We start from the raw sequence: 15,710 nt of genomic DNA, 5'->3' as shown, positions 1-15,710 counted from the left end.
GCTATATAACATTTCTCTTAAGGGTTATTGTTCCTATTATCCAATTGAGGAAACTGAAAGTTGGAAATTGTTTCTTGTTTGAGGTTGCTTTGAGATTGGTAGAACACCAAGGATTACAATGAAAGTTATATCATAGCTTATGCAGTTCCTCTTCTATAAGATTGACTTTGTATATGTTCCACATAGACTTATTTTCTATGGTAGTTGTGTGTGTGTTTATGTTTTTATAAAATAGATCAATTTAGATCAAGTCTTTAATAAAAAAAAGCTATCCTTAAGACTTTGATGAGTAGAACACTCTTGTATTTTGTATAGTGTCTATATATTAAATAATTAAAGATATTGTAAGTAAAAATTTATTCAAGCTCCTGGAATTTTTTGGATAGCTTAAGCTAACTCCTGGATGTGAATTATTATCAGAGATTTTAGTTGTGAAAGCTGTATCTGTAGTTGGTGATACATATGATATAATATTAATGGTGGTGTTTTTTGTTAATTTCAGGTGTGACCTTTTCTAGTTTTGTGAAGAGTTGCTATAGTGATGACATAGATGTCTGTATTCTGGCAAATGCAGAGAACACTGGAATCATGTACCCAATAACAGCAGAGAGGACCAGGATGTTAAACATCAAAGATATAAACAAGTTCTACTTTTCTCCATTACAACATAGGTACTGTCAGTATGGAGATGAAGCCCTAGTTATAAAACATTTGCCAATTCTTCAAATCCCTAAACATATATTTTTTTCTTTTTTTGAAAAAGGGTAAAGTTGTTAATGGAAATAACAGTAAGGTAGACTAGATTGATTTATTGGCCTCACTTCTTTTTATCTTCTATATGCATGCCTAGGAGCTCTGATAGTGTAGTCCTTATGAATCAGACTGCTAACCTCAAGATCATCAGTTCGTAACTACCAGCTGTTCTGTGGGAGAAAGTTGAGACTTTCTGCTCCTGTAAAGATTAACATCCTCAGAAACTCTGTGCAGGGTCACTATGAGTCGGAAGCGACTCCATGGTACTTAACAAAAACAACAACATATGCATGCCTTTTGATATCCATATTTTGCAGTCTAATTCTCTACCCCGACTCTGGGTTCATCAACTTTCTGTAACTAACAAGAAGGACAGAAATAGTGAATGAAAATCCTACATCATGACCCCAAGAGGCTGTGCTTGCTCCCATGTGCATTTTGTAGTTCTATCTTCAACAAATGAAAAAACAGCCCAGGTTTTTCTATTTATGCTGGGAGGGAGGCTAGGGAGTGAGGCAGTTAGGAGTAGGAAGTTTTTCCCCTTCAGTTTTAGGAAAGACTTCTTTAATTAGAAAAAAGAAATGATCACAATACATTATTGAGAAAATTTATGTGTTTGGCCAAACACTAGTCTCTTTTTGATGACCATTCTTGGGCCATTTTAGGTTTCTAAACATGATTTGGTATGTTTTTTTGTTAATTTTTCTTCTACTGTTCAATATTCCTTTTGTTCATGTCTTATCAATAGGGTGAAATAGTTATAAAACTAAGTGATAATATCTTCTGATTTTTATACGGTTTGTGACCATGGTTGGCATACAATAAATATCTAATATGTGGCGCTGAAGGATAAAGCACTGGACTGAATGACCGGTTTGAACCGCAAGGTTGGTGGTTCAAACTGACCAGCTGCTCCTAGGAAACACTAGAGAAGGTAGCTGTAAATCAGAACTGACTCGCTAGCACTTAACAACTTTATTTTTAATGGTACCTAACAATATTAGACCAGCAGAATAAAATTAATCCTCGATAATTCAGTGTTGTAATTATCTACTAGATGTTTACATATCGTTTTTGACTCGAAATTCTCAAATTGCAGACAATATATTTATCATCGTTGTATATCCCAAGGCTATTGTTAGTAGGTTTTCAATAGATAATTGTTGAATGAGAATATCTATCTTAGCTTTGTCTATGTCATTGTTGTTAAGTGCCATCAAGTCAGTTCTGACTCACAGTGATCCTGCATAGGCTTTCTGAGGAGTGGCTGGTGAGCTTGAACTGCTGACCTTGAGGTTCAAAATGACCATGCAGTCTAGTACATTAACCCACAGCACCACACCAGGACTCCAGTATAAATATAATTGATATTTATAATGATCCTGAAATACTATAAGGTGCTGAAGTATCATAAAGAAATAATTCTATTATATACAGCACATAATAGGCTTAAATCAAAAGATACAAACCCACAGTCATCAAGTGGATTCTGACTCATAGTGATCCTATATAGGATTTCTGAGATTGTAATTATTTACAGAAGCAGACAATTTCATCTTTCTCCCACAAAGCAGTTGGTAGGTTTGAACCACCAACCTTGAAGTTAGCAGCCCAACACCTAACCCACAGACACTTGAGCTCCTTAGATATTAGAATTAGGAGTATTTTATTCAGTCCTGCACCCTAGACAATTAGCAATATATGTAAAGATTATGTAGCTAGATAGTTAGAATATTTGGTTAATAAGAAAATGTTTCTTCTTGACTATAAAACTGGGAAATAATTCATTGTATGTAGACTTGTTTATATGTATGTAACATATTATTAATTCTACTGAAATCATTTTACAGAATACCAGCAATAGCACTGTACATTTTCTTCTTGCTATTTTATGAGATGTTGTTGTTAAGTGCTGTTGAGTAGGTTCTGACCCAAAGTGACCCTGTATAGGGATTCTAAGGATAATTTGGTGAACTTGAACACAGGGAACCTGGCAATCAAACCAACCTTGCAGTCCAGCGCATTAGCCCACAGCGCCACACCAGAACACCTTTATAAGATGAGAGAGTTGCTTTTTGCTTATCTTCACAGGAAAGACATAGGAACAGCAGTCTGCCCTGAACTGGATTGCGAAAGTCCAAGGAAATATCTCTTCAAGGATCTGGATGGGAGTGCCCTGGACCTTCCTCCACCAATCTCTGTATTTCCAAGAATAGAGGCAGAATGGACTGGATCTTTTTTCAACACTGGTAAGTTTTAACTGAGTAGGGAAAGGAAGCATTCACAAGAAGGAAATAGTGAGATCATTTTTGCCCAGTTGGACAAGCTATACTGAAAAGAAGTTTAATGGCTTTGGAGTTGGAATCTGTACTAATATGCTGTCCAATACACTTGCCTCATAGGAATGTTGAGAGATTAAGATACACCACAGCATCACTGCTGTGCCCTCCATGAAATTCCTGCATCCATGCCAAATGTGCAGATTCCCACGCCCAGCTCTGTGTACAAGCAGGAAGAACAACCCTGTCACTAGCTTTGTCAACTGGGCCTGGAATAGCATTCCTTATGCTCGGTGTTTCACATTGTTTGCTGTGGGACCAGCAACTCTGGCTTCTGAGACTACCGTTTTCTTCCAAATAGGTAAAAGCTTTCCCTCTGGAGAAGGTGGTAGAAGAAATGTCAAGGAGTTTGTCTTTCTTTTCTCCACCTCCTCTTATCCCCAAGGAGCTGTGCTAAACATTTCTTCCTCTTCTTACTTTTACAAATAAACCTTTTGGGGTATCACTTTTTATAACCCCAAAAGAGATTATTTCTCTTCTTTTCCAAAAACAATGAGACTCTGAATTCACATTTCAGTTCATTTGGAACCTGCTGCAAGTAAAACTAAAGAATGTCCAGTGCTTTCTTTCTACCACACTGCTTGATTCTTCATAGATTCAGTTTCTGGTCTCCTTTGTCCTTTTAAAGGTCTGAATAGAGAGATGTTCCAGGATAGTGTCCTCAGACTTCTTTCTTTCTCTGTCAAATCCTGCTCCCAATGTTCAAAGTTAAAATGCTATCTAAAGCTGATAACTTTCAGTTTGTATCTCTAACCCGAGATATTGGCCTTATACTTGTATATACAACTTATTCCAGTGTGAATATTGATCTCTGGCCCCATATCAACTTGTTTCTTGACTAATCATCCTACCTCAATAATTGACACCACCATTTACTTTATTCTTCTTTTTCCTAATCCAAGTTCTCCCATTTTTCATTCTTTTCCATCATTTCCACTCTAATCCAACCATCATCAACTCTCAACTGTCAAGGATAAGCCTTCTAGTTGGTCTTTATTATGCTTCTATACACTACAATCTATTTTCCTAGTAATAGCTAGAGAGACCTTTTAAACCTTCTAGTAGCCCCCCCATCCTTCTCACAATAAAATCCAAACTATCAGTTTACAGATCCTGTAGTTTCTGGTTCCTGTCTGCCTCTATCACTTTATCACCTGTGACATTCCTTTTACTTACTCATCTGGACTGATTTACTTTACTTGTGTTAGTTTTTGTCAGGTACCATCAAGTTGGTTCTGACTCATAGTGACTTTATGTAACAGAGTAGAATGCCTGCCCCCATTAGTTTCTTAGACTATAATCTTTATAAGAGCAGACCTCCAGATCTTTCTCCAATAGAGTTTCTGGGGGAAGGGGCCCCTGCCACTAACTTTTCTGCCAATAGCTGAGTGTTTAACCATCATACCACCATGGGGCCTTGCTTTTCTTACCTAATTCTTAGTTTTCTTTGAACATGCTAGGCTTGCCCCTCCAGTACCTCAGGGCCTTTGCACAGGTTATTTTCTCTCCCTTAGAATGTCTTATTCTCTCTCTCTCTCTCTCTTTTTTTTTTTTTTTTTTTTGCCTGAGTCAGCTTCCTCTGTTCCAATGACAACTCCTTAGAGATGTTATTTCTACCACTCCATCTAAACTAATGCTGCAAACATTCATCTTTAGGCTAACTGTACCTGCTTTATTTTTCTTCAGGGTCCCACAACTGACCTGAAGTAGATATACTGTTGATTTATTGTTTCTCCCTTGGATGAGGGCAGGAATTTTGTCCTGCTCACTACTGCTGATTTTATGGGCTTATAAAATGTTTGTTGGTTTATCAAATGAATGAATTATTGATAGCCAGGAAGAATACTAATGTTCTTTACCCCAAATCATTCAAGGACATGAAGAAGGAATTACAGTCTTTCAGTCATTGGGTTAAAGACACAGATGTAATAGCATTCAGTCTTGCAGCTCTTTTCGGGTATCTTTTTACTTGTTTCCACCTTTTTTACATCTAAAGGACTAACTGCTACAATCTATTTTTATAGCACTTGGAATATAATTGTGCATATAATTCTTCTAACTATTGTAAAATTTTATGCTTGAATACTTTTTTATATTTCTCTTAAAATTTTTTCATATATTAAAGGCTTATCTTTGCAACAGGGTGACAAGCTGTGAGGACTATAGTATAGGCTTTTAAAAGTCAATGATGAATATCTGAAACATGCATGCTGAGTAAATATCAATTTTGATATGTTGATTAGGACTTGAGTAAAACCAGAAAATCCATTTTTTTTTTTGCCCAAAGAAGAAAAGCAGTTAGGAAAATATATATTAATGAAAAAATATTTGGGAAATTATAAAAGAAATAAAGCAGATTAATGACCACAAAAGCTATTCAAACTGTATTCTATACTCAGTTTTTCTATTGATCTTAAGATTTATCTCACTGTTATAGGTAATATCTTTATACTTCAAATTAAGTACGTGAATAATTTGGAGGCATCTCATAACTATGGTTTTTGGGAATCATCATACTTATTTGGAACTAGTAACAAGTGATATGTGCCCCAGAATATTTAATAAAAATTGTATTTTATCTTAGTTGAAAAGTAAAAGGACTAAAGATTGTGACTTACTTTGGATTGCCATAGAAGTGAATCTCTCTATAAGGTTCTGAGTACAAGTGGTTTGTGTGAGGGATGATCCCAGGAAATGCCTGTAGGGAAGTGTGGACATAAGAAAAGGGACAGGAAAGAAATCAGTAAAAGATGTATTATCAAGATGGCAGCTGAAGCTCAGGTATGATGGGAAGGAAACTCTGAAAGGCCAGGGGCAATATGCATCAAAATGATCTCAACCAAGCAGTCAAGAAGCTAATATATCAAATCCCATCCATCATGGGCTGAGGGCACTTCTGGGGATTTTTACCACTCCAGCCTTTGGTTTTTCCTGCACATGGGTGAAGTTTGCTCCATGACTAGGAAATAAACTCTTTTAGAGAATTGTAGGTTTGTACCATAAGTAGTGCTTAGTATGTGAAAGTGTGTGTCAAAACATTCGACTATAGCATCAACAGTTTCTTTAATGCAAATAGAAACTCTGACTTGTTGGCCAACTGCTTTGTATTTAAATAATAGGAATGTTCTTTAGATGAACTCTCTGAAGGTTGCTCATTGTGTTGTGTAATATGCTATTAAGGCACAAGTATGATTTTGCTGCTGATTGTAATGCTGGTATAGTTTGCTTTTCTTAGTTCTCTGTCTTGGTTATGAAACATGACTCAAAGGTAAAACTCTGGCAGGTATTTTAATATTACACACTATTTTACTATTTGTATGTGTGTGTGTGAATGGCTGGTTATGTATATCTGAAGATGTGTATATGACTGCCTGCCTTAAACTCCTGATACATTAAAACTTTATAACATTTTAAATTAAGTTGTTATGGTTTCCAACTGCAAAGATTCCCACAGTGGAATCTGCTGTTTACTGTGTCAAAAAACAATCTGTGCCTTTTCCCAACGTAGACAACAGAGCATAGTAAATGGTGCCTTCTGGGGATTAGCGGGATTGCAATGTTTTCCTCTGACTTCCCAAAGTTGAGGAGATATTCTTCCTCTAATTCAAGTCCTTTTTTATTTTTAAAACATTCTCTCCTATGCTACTTCCCAGTTCCAATCTAATGGGTAAGAAAAGCACAACTCAGATCTCAAGAGTACTAACGCCTATTTTGTATTTCCCCTCTTCAAGACAGGAATTTATGATATTCTGTAAACAGGGAAATCATTGCAGTGAAGATGAAAATGGAGATCACTGGAACCAATGCTCATATTTGCACCAAATGCTACTGACTTTGACAAAACCAGACCCTTGTCTGTTGTATTAACTAATCTCTCTAAGCAGCTTGGTGCCTGTGGGCTTTGAAGTTTATTTTAAATTTCAAAATAACAAATTTTATATGCACAGCTAAGTTCACACACAAAAAGTACTCACACAGACAGCTATCCACAAGTCTTAAGATGCAGTCACATGCTCTACCATCAGGAGCAAGGCCAACCATGTGGATCAGCTCTTAGGAATACTGTGAGTTTTGCTAGCCGTATAATGCAGGATGTGAAGCCAGAGGAAAAGTGAGTTGGCCATTTTGTTTTGTACCTATCTGCAAGTTTGCTTTGGAAAAGGCATGGCAGTAGAGTGCAAGGCAGTTAATCTCAAGCAGTGAATATTCTAAGAACCAGTCATATTTCCTTCTGGAAATGATTTCTTGATTATGGATATATCTGATCATCTGAAAATCCAAAATTACTGTATGTATGACAACAAAATCTTGAAATTAATATCCCATCTAGGAAGTACTAGAAAGTTATCAGAGCTCTCCATTCTAGCTTCTTACTTTGTTGTTTGTCCCAGACTAAATTAGGGCATCACCTCTCAGCCTGGAGTCTCAGGTCACACCTCGGGTAGTGCACCAGTGGTCCTGGGAGAAGACTGAAGGAAATCAAAGCTTTAGTTTCTGTGGCATTTTATAATGTTTCTGCTATGACAAAGAAAGTGGAAGAGAGATCAATTGAAAGCTAATATTATTATTTATTTTTAAAAGCTATAGAGTCAATTCTAACTCATAGCAACCCTGTATATGGTTTTTGAGGAACATCTGGTAGGTTTGAACCACCAACCTGGCAGTTAGCATTCTATTTCTATCTTACAGAAAAACTATACTGGGTGGTGAAATTAGCACTGATATTTGTATCTTTATTCCATCTGTTGTCGCTTGTTGTCGTTTACCATCACATCAATTCTGAGTCATATCAATCCAATATGCCAAAGTAGAACTGCCTCATAGAGTTTTCTAGGCTGTTATCTTTATGGGAGGAGCACTGGTGGCTTTGTATGATAAGCACTGGACTTCTAACCACAGGTCAACAGCTCTTAGTTGACTTTCTTTGTTCTCTGTCTTGGTTGTGAAACATGACTTAAAAGTAAAACTGGACTTCTAACCACAATCCAGCAGCTAATCCTTGGGAGAAAGATGAAACTTTCTGTTCCTGTAAATATTCTACAGTCTTGGAAACCCTACACAGGGTCACTGTGAGTTCGGATTAACTCAGTGGAACCTAACAAGGAGCTGAAGAATGATGGTAACATTTTTAAGAACTAGCTGTGAGTGGGGACCTGGAAAATCAAACTGTTTGGAAGCTGGATCTAAGAGGAGATATGGAGTGAAGTGTTTGATGGAGCAGCCTAATAGCCACGGAGTCATCAGGGACATGGATTTTCATTTGGGGAAGGGGAGAGTGAAAAGGATAGAGGACCAAACCGTTCTCATGATAATAATGAAACTTCATAAATTACTATGAGGAAGACATTAAATACTATTTTGTTTTACAAATACATTCTTTTGTTGTTGTTAAGTGCCATGGAGTTGGTTCTGACTCATACTGACCCAAGGAGTGGCTGGTGAGTTTGAACCACTGACCTTGTGGCTCAAATCGACCTTGTGATCTAGGGCTTTATCTCACAATACCACACCAGGAGTCCATTCTGCTCTTAGGAGGGTTTTGTTTTTTTTCTTCTCCTTCTTGAACTTATAAGACTCTGACAATTGCCAGAAATACCTGCTTTTAAAATTCTATATTTCTTCTACCATATTTCTTCAGTTGAGGAGGTGAATTTGATGTGCTTAGGATAGTGGCTCCCAAAATTAGTACATCATCAAAGTCATCCAGGATAGCACAAGTGCATTGGCAAGTGGATAATTTTGACCCAGTAGATTTGTATAAAGTCCAGATCTTCACATTTAACAAATGCACAATCTCCACAAGTGATTCTGCTGGGCTAGGTTTGAGAATCACTGCCATAGATCTATATGTACACTTGGAAGGAAACAAACAAGGTATCCAGGCAATATTTTTCATTTAAAAGGTAGAAAGTTTAGATTTCTTACAAATAACCAAGAATTACTTTTCTTTGCCAAATACCAACAGATACAAACATACTTTCTTATATATATGCTGGGTATGTTTATGAAAGGGAACAGAATGTTAACCAAAAAGATACTAGATATATGTGTGATCTAAATTAAGTATTTGAATAATTAGAACAGATTAAAACTTTTTTATTTAAAAGATTCTTTACCCTAGTATTGAAGTCATTTGAAAGACCTCAAAATGTCACTTTATGCCACACCCTGAATAAAAATTATTTTAATACAAAACTAAGTTTATTTTTTAAATTCCACATTGACTCATCAAATTACAAAGCTAAACTCATGATAAGCTTTTTCCCACACTTTCTTTGACATTTTTCCCAGTAAAATATTATGGTCTGATCAGGACTTCTGACCAAATTTACCTTCAGGGAAGGTAATGTTTCCTTCATTATTTATCACAAGAAGGTAAGAGACATTTTTCAAACTGTGCTACTTCTTTAAGACTTCTTGAGTAAGAAAGTTAAAAATTATTGTGAAGACCTTAAAAATGACTTCCCTCAAATAAAAAACAAAAGATTAGGTTGATAAAAAAAAGAAAATAAAGCTGGCCTTTGACTGTCAGCCCATTAAGTGATGAAGTGGTTTCTAACTGAGTGATAGGAAAGCTCAAAGAATGTGGAGTCCAAGGTATACTGCTTCACAGACACAAAGGGGCTAGCCTTTTCTCAACTCTTTGTTACTAGTTCTTGAAATGTTTCATGTCTTTAAGATTTCTAGGTTTTCTCTTTCTCCCCATTTGTCCTGGGAATGACAGCAAGATGGTATTATAAAATGGGAGAGTGAAGAGGGAGGGAGAAAATGAGAGGACAGAATAGAGAGAGGAAATGGTTGTTAGAAAATTTGTCTGCCAATATCTGTGCTTGCAGAGGTCTTTTTCTTCTAGCTAGAGGGGAAAATACCATTCTCTTTTCCCAAGCAATTATAGGCCCCAAAGATTGAAACTTGGTATATAGCTCTTTAATCTCAGCAGATATTTATGGTTAAACATTAGACTTTTAGGATTCCAGATGTCAGGGTATTAAAATATAAAGGCACAGTGGAGTCTCAGAAAATATTAGAATCTTTGGGATATGTGGCTGCAAGCAATTTTTATCCCAAGCAAAAGATAGTTAAAGCTTCCAGTGATACTTTGTAAAACCCAAAGAGCACCTTTCCTCCACCTTATTCTTTCCCTCCACTATGCCTTGCCTGGGCTTCAGGGCAGTGGATGCCATAACAATGCTTGATTGCATTTTGAAAGAGTCCACACTGGGACTCAGAATGATTTTCATATGTGATTTTTTAAGGAAGGTATTAAAAAGTGAGTGATCCAAGGGAACAATTTCATTTTCCTTTCCTCAAACTAGAGTTTATTAGTGACAATATTATTCTTCAGTTTTACTAATAGACACAGGAACTAACATGCTCTCCACCATTTCTTGACTCATACTGTGATCTTTACATGAATTATCTTGTTGAACCCCATCAACAGGATCTATGCTGTGATATAGGTAGTCCTGTCCTCGTCATTTTACACATGTAGAAACTGAGATAGACTTTAAGGGGTGTGGTAGTGGTGGTGGTTATGTGTTGTGGAGTCAGTTCCAACTTATAGTGACCTTCATGAATTTCTAAGGCTGTAAATCTTTACAGGAGCAGAAAGCCTCATCTTTCTCCCTAGCTGGTTGTGTTGAACTGCTGACCTTGTGGTTGGCAGTCCAATTTATAATTATTATGCTACCAGAACCCCTAGACTTTAAGTTGTTGTTGTTAAGTGCTGTCGAGTTGGTTCCAACCCATAGCGACCCTGTAAAGGGTTTCCGAGGAGAAGCTGGTGAGCTTGAACCAATGACCTTGTAGTTCAAACTGACTTTGCAGTCCAACACATTAACCCACAGTACCACACCAGGACTCCAGACTTTAAATTGTTGCTGTTAAGTCCTGTGGAGTCAGTTCTGACCCATAATGACCCTGTAGAGGGTTTCCAGGGATTGAATGGTGAACTTGAACCACCAACCTTGCAGTTCAAACTGACTTTGCAGTCTAGCACATTAACCCACAGTGTCACACCAGGACTCCAGACGTTAAGTAACCTGCCTTAAATCATACAAATAATTAAAATACTATACCTTGGTATTACAATGCTTAGTGTTAGGATGCTAACTGTGATTCAAAACAAACAAGGGCTCCATGAGAGAAAATACCTGGTGATCTGCTCCCATAAACATTATAGTTTAGGAAATCCAATAGACAGTTCTCCTCTGTTCTGTAGGGTTGCTATGAATTGTAATCAACTCTGTAGCACACAACAACAACATAATATATTGGTCTTATTACCTTCCTTTCAGGTTTTCTTCCTTTATTCTCTCCCTTCTTCGACTGTGTTGTTGTTAAATGCCATAGAGTCTGTTCTGACCCATAGTGACCCTGTGTAGGTTTCTGAGGAGCAGTTGGTGGCTTTGAACTGTTGACCTAGTGATTCACAGTCCAGTGCTGATCCTAAAGTGCCACACCAGAAGTCTTTTATATGTATCTGACGTTCTCACACGCAAACCTGCCTTCACAGCTGAAAACAATCTGAGATAGTACAAACCAAGATTATTTCAGCAGTTACCCACCCAAGCTAGCAATGAGAATATTTACCATTCACCTAGTACACTCTTTGGGTCAGACAGTATACTAAGTGATTCATATGACTAACATTCTTATTTATTTATATAACAACCTTATAAATGTAAAGATTGTCATCCCAGTTCAACATTTGAACAAATTCAGGTGTAGATAAGTTAACTAATTTGTCATGGTCCTACAGCCTGAATGTGTAGAAATAATATTCTTCTCCAACAACACAAGTCAAATATATCAAATCTTATACAGTCTTCCTTATTCCTTGTCCACTGTTCATATGCATATGAGACTATTGAAAATGCCATAACATGGGTCACCAGAGACCTCAAACTGACTTCCCTGCTCTGGAACACTTTGAAGAGGTCTTGTATAGCAGATTTGCCTAATACAGTACATTGTTTGATCTCTTGACTGCTGCTTCCATGAGTTTTGATAGTGGACTCAAACAAAATGAAATCTTTACAATTTCAATCATTTATCCATTTATCATGATGTTGTTTATTGGTCCAGTGGTGAGAATTTACTTGCACGTGATGTGATATTAATGATATTGTCCAATGATTTCCACATTCCATTGGGTTTCATTCACCTCTCTTTGGAATGAGCACAAATAATGAATCTCTTCCAGTTAGTCAACCAGGTAGCTGTCTTCTAAATTTCTTGGCATAGATGAGTGAGGTCTCCAATACTACATCAGTTTGTTGAAAGATTTCCATTCTTATTGCATTGATTCGCAAAGCCTGGTTCTTTGCCGGTGCTTTAAGTGCACTTCTTCCTTCACTATCATTGGCTCTTGATCATTTGCTCTTTGGAAATGATCGAACATCGACTATTTCTCTTTAGTAGAGTGATGTGTATTCCTTCTATCTTCTTTTGACACTTTCAGCATCATTTAATATTTTGCACATAGAATCCTTCAGTGTTTCAAGTCACAGCTTGGATTTTTTCTTTAGTTCTTTCAACTTGAGAAATGTTGAGAATTTTCTTCCTGTTTGGTTTTCTAACTCCACGTCTTTGCATATTTCATTATAATACCAAGTTTTGTCTTCTTGAGATAATATATTATTTTAATATTCTCCTCCAAGATCATAACTCAAATGCATCAATTCTTCTGCGATCTTCCTTATATAGTGTTCAACTAACATATGCATATGAGGTTATTAAAAATGCTATGGCTTAGGTCAGGAACAACTTAGTCCTCAAACTGATATCTTTGCTTGTCAACACTTTAAAGAAGTTTTGTGCAGTAGATTTGCTTAATGTAATAATACATCATTTGATTTCTTGACTGTTGCCTTCATGAATGCTGGTGGCTGCTTTATTGAGCAAAATGAAGTCTTTGGTAATTTAAATCTTTTCTCCATGCATATAGACGTTGTTTTTATGTAAAATCTATTAGTGAAGATTTTTGTTTTCTTTACATTGAGGTGCAACCCATACTGAAGGCTATGATCTTTGATCTTCATCAGTAAAGTATTTTAAGTCCTCTTCATTTTCATCAAGCAAGTTTGTGTCTTCTGTATATTGTAGGTTGTTAAAAAGTCTTCCTCCAATCCTGATGTCTCATTTTTTACATATAATCCAGATTCTTACTTATTTGTTCAGCATACAGATTGAATAAGTATAGTAAAACTGGTGCACACCTTTCCTGATTTTACACCATTCCATGTTCCCTCTTTCTATTCTTACAACTGCCTCTTGGTCTATGTACAGCTTTCTCATAACACAATTAAGTGTTCTGGAATACTCATTCTCTGCAATATTGTCCAGAACATTTCATGACTGACACAATTCAAAGCCTTTGCATAGTCAATAAGGTACAGATAAACATCTCTCTGGTATTCTCTGCTTTCAGCAAAGCTTCATCTGATGTCAACAATGATATCCCTCCTTCTATGTCCTCTTCTGATTCTGGCTCGAACCTCTGGAAATTCTCTGTTAATGTATGGGGGCAGCTGTTTTTGAATTACCTTTAGCAAAAATTTGCTTGTATGCAATATTAATGATATTGTCCGATGATTTCTGTATCCCGTTGGGTCATCTGTCTTTGGAACAGGCACAAATATGGATCTCTTCAAGTCAGTTAGCCAGGTAGTTGACTTTCAAATTTCTTGGCAGAGACAAGTTTGTTGCTCCAGTGCTACATCAGTCTGTTGGAAGATTTTGATGTGTATTCCATCAATTTTCAGTGCCTTGTTCATTGTCAATTCATTCAATGCAACTTGGACTTCTTCCTTCAATATCATTGGTTTTTGATCATATGCTACCTCTTGAAATAGTTGAACATCAAGAATTTCTTTTTGGTACAGTGACTCTGTGTATTCCTTCCATCTTCTTTTAATACTTTCTGCATCATTCTATAATTTTCCATAAAGATTGTTGTAAAGTTTAGAGCCTAGGAATTCTTACTGGGCAATTGTAATCGATCACATAGCATCACTATGAGTTGAAGTTGACTCAACAGCACCTGCCATCATGTTGTTTTATGCTTTAATTGTTCCATAGTCCTTCCCATGCTTTCCTCAATGAACTGATGTGGTAATTTTTCATTTTTATTGAGTGTCCACTAAAAGTAAGGTATTGTGTTTTGTTGGTATAACAAAGAAGGGATATCATGGTAGGTAAAAGACAATTAGTATCCATATGGAATTGTGACCTAGCACATTGGGAGAGGAGAACTAGTCTCTGGGAGGAAGGAATGTAATTGATCACATATGAGCAACTTATGGTCTGTTCCACAATCTGCCCCTGGCTTTGTTTTGGCTGATGATATGGAACTTTTCCACTGACTCTTTCCACAGAGGTAGTCAGTTTGATCTGTGTATTCCATCTGTTGAGGTCCATGTGTATAGTCGTCTTTTATGTTGTTTGACAAAAAAAGGTATTTGCAATAAAGAAGTGATTGGTCTTACAAAATTCTGTCACGTGATCACCAGCATCATTTCTATCACCAAGGCCATATTTTCCAACTACTGACCCTTACTCTTTGCTTCTACCTTTTGCATTCCAATCACCAGTAATTATCAATACATATTGATGGCATGTTTGACCAATTTCAGACTGAAGAAGTAAGTAAATTCTTCAATTTCATCATCATTGGCTTTAGTGGTTGGTGCATAAATTTGAGTAGTAGTGGTATTAAGTGGTCTTCTTTGTAGGTATATGGATATTTTCCTATCATAGACATAGACAGTGTTGTACCTCATAGCTGCTCTTGATAGTTCTTTTTGATGATGAATGTGATGCCACTCCTCTTCAATTTGTCATTCCCAGCATATTAAACCATGTGATGGTCAGTCAAAATGGCCAGTACCAGTCCATTTCAGCTCACTAATTCCTAGGATATCAATGTTTATATGTTCCACTTCATTTTTGACAATTTCCAATTTTCTTAGATTCATACTTCAGACATTCCATATTCCAATTATTAATGAATTTTTACAGCTGTTTCTTTTCATTTTGATTTGTACCCCATCAGCAAATGAATGTCCTGAGGGCTTTACTCCAGTCGAGTTATCATGGTCAACTCTATTTTATGGAGGCATCTCTTTCCCAGTCACATTTTGAGTGACTTCCAACCTGAGAGGTCATCTTCCAGCACTATATCTGGCAGTATTCTGGTGCTCTTCATAATGTTTCCGTAGTCAATAATCTGGTGCTGACAGTGTTTCATTGCCATTCATAAGGTTTTCAGTGACTAAATTTTTGGAAGTAGTCCGTCTGTCTTACTTCCTAGTCTGTCTTTGTCTAGAAGCTCAGTTGGAACCTGTCTACTGTGGATAATCTTGCTGGTATTTAAAATACTGGTGGCATAGCTTCCAGAACCACAGCAACATGCAAGCTACCACAGAACAACAAACTGACAGACGAGTGGTGGACTCCTAGTAGTTAGAATATAGGGCCTTGGTGATATAAATGATTTGAGAGAGTCCATGATAGAATTTTCAGCCAAGATCCATCAGACATCAGCAATGATATCTCTCATTCCACGGCCTCTTCTGAATCCAGCTTGAACCTCTGGAAGTTCTCTGTCAATGTATG

The 15,710-nt window shown here is 36.8% G+C and overlaps 1 protein-coding gene across 1 annotated transcript in view; it reads left to right on the top strand.

The window, feature by feature from the left end:
- The window catches only part of PKHD1 (polycystic kidney and hepatic disease 1 (autosomal recessive)), a 722,421-nt gene that overhangs the window by 528,076 nt on the left and 178,635 nt on the right, over positions 1-15,710 (top strand). The window contains 2 exon segments of the mRNA XM_006835767.1: positions 503-671; positions 2,845-3,002. Coding sequence (XP_006835830.1) covers positions 503-671; positions 2,845-3,002 — 327 coding nt within the window.

The sequence above is a fragment of the Chrysochloris asiatica genome, unplaced genomic scaffold, assembly GCF_000296735.1.
Source record: "Chrysochloris asiatica unplaced genomic scaffold, ChrAsi1.0 scaffold00019, whole genome shotgun sequence".
Classification (NCBI taxonomy): Eukaryota; Metazoa; Chordata; class Mammalia; order Afrosoricida; family Chrysochloridae; genus Chrysochloris; species Chrysochloris asiatica.
Note: the sequence above shows the minus strand (reverse complement) of the source record. Positions and strands in the feature narration are given on the sequence as shown.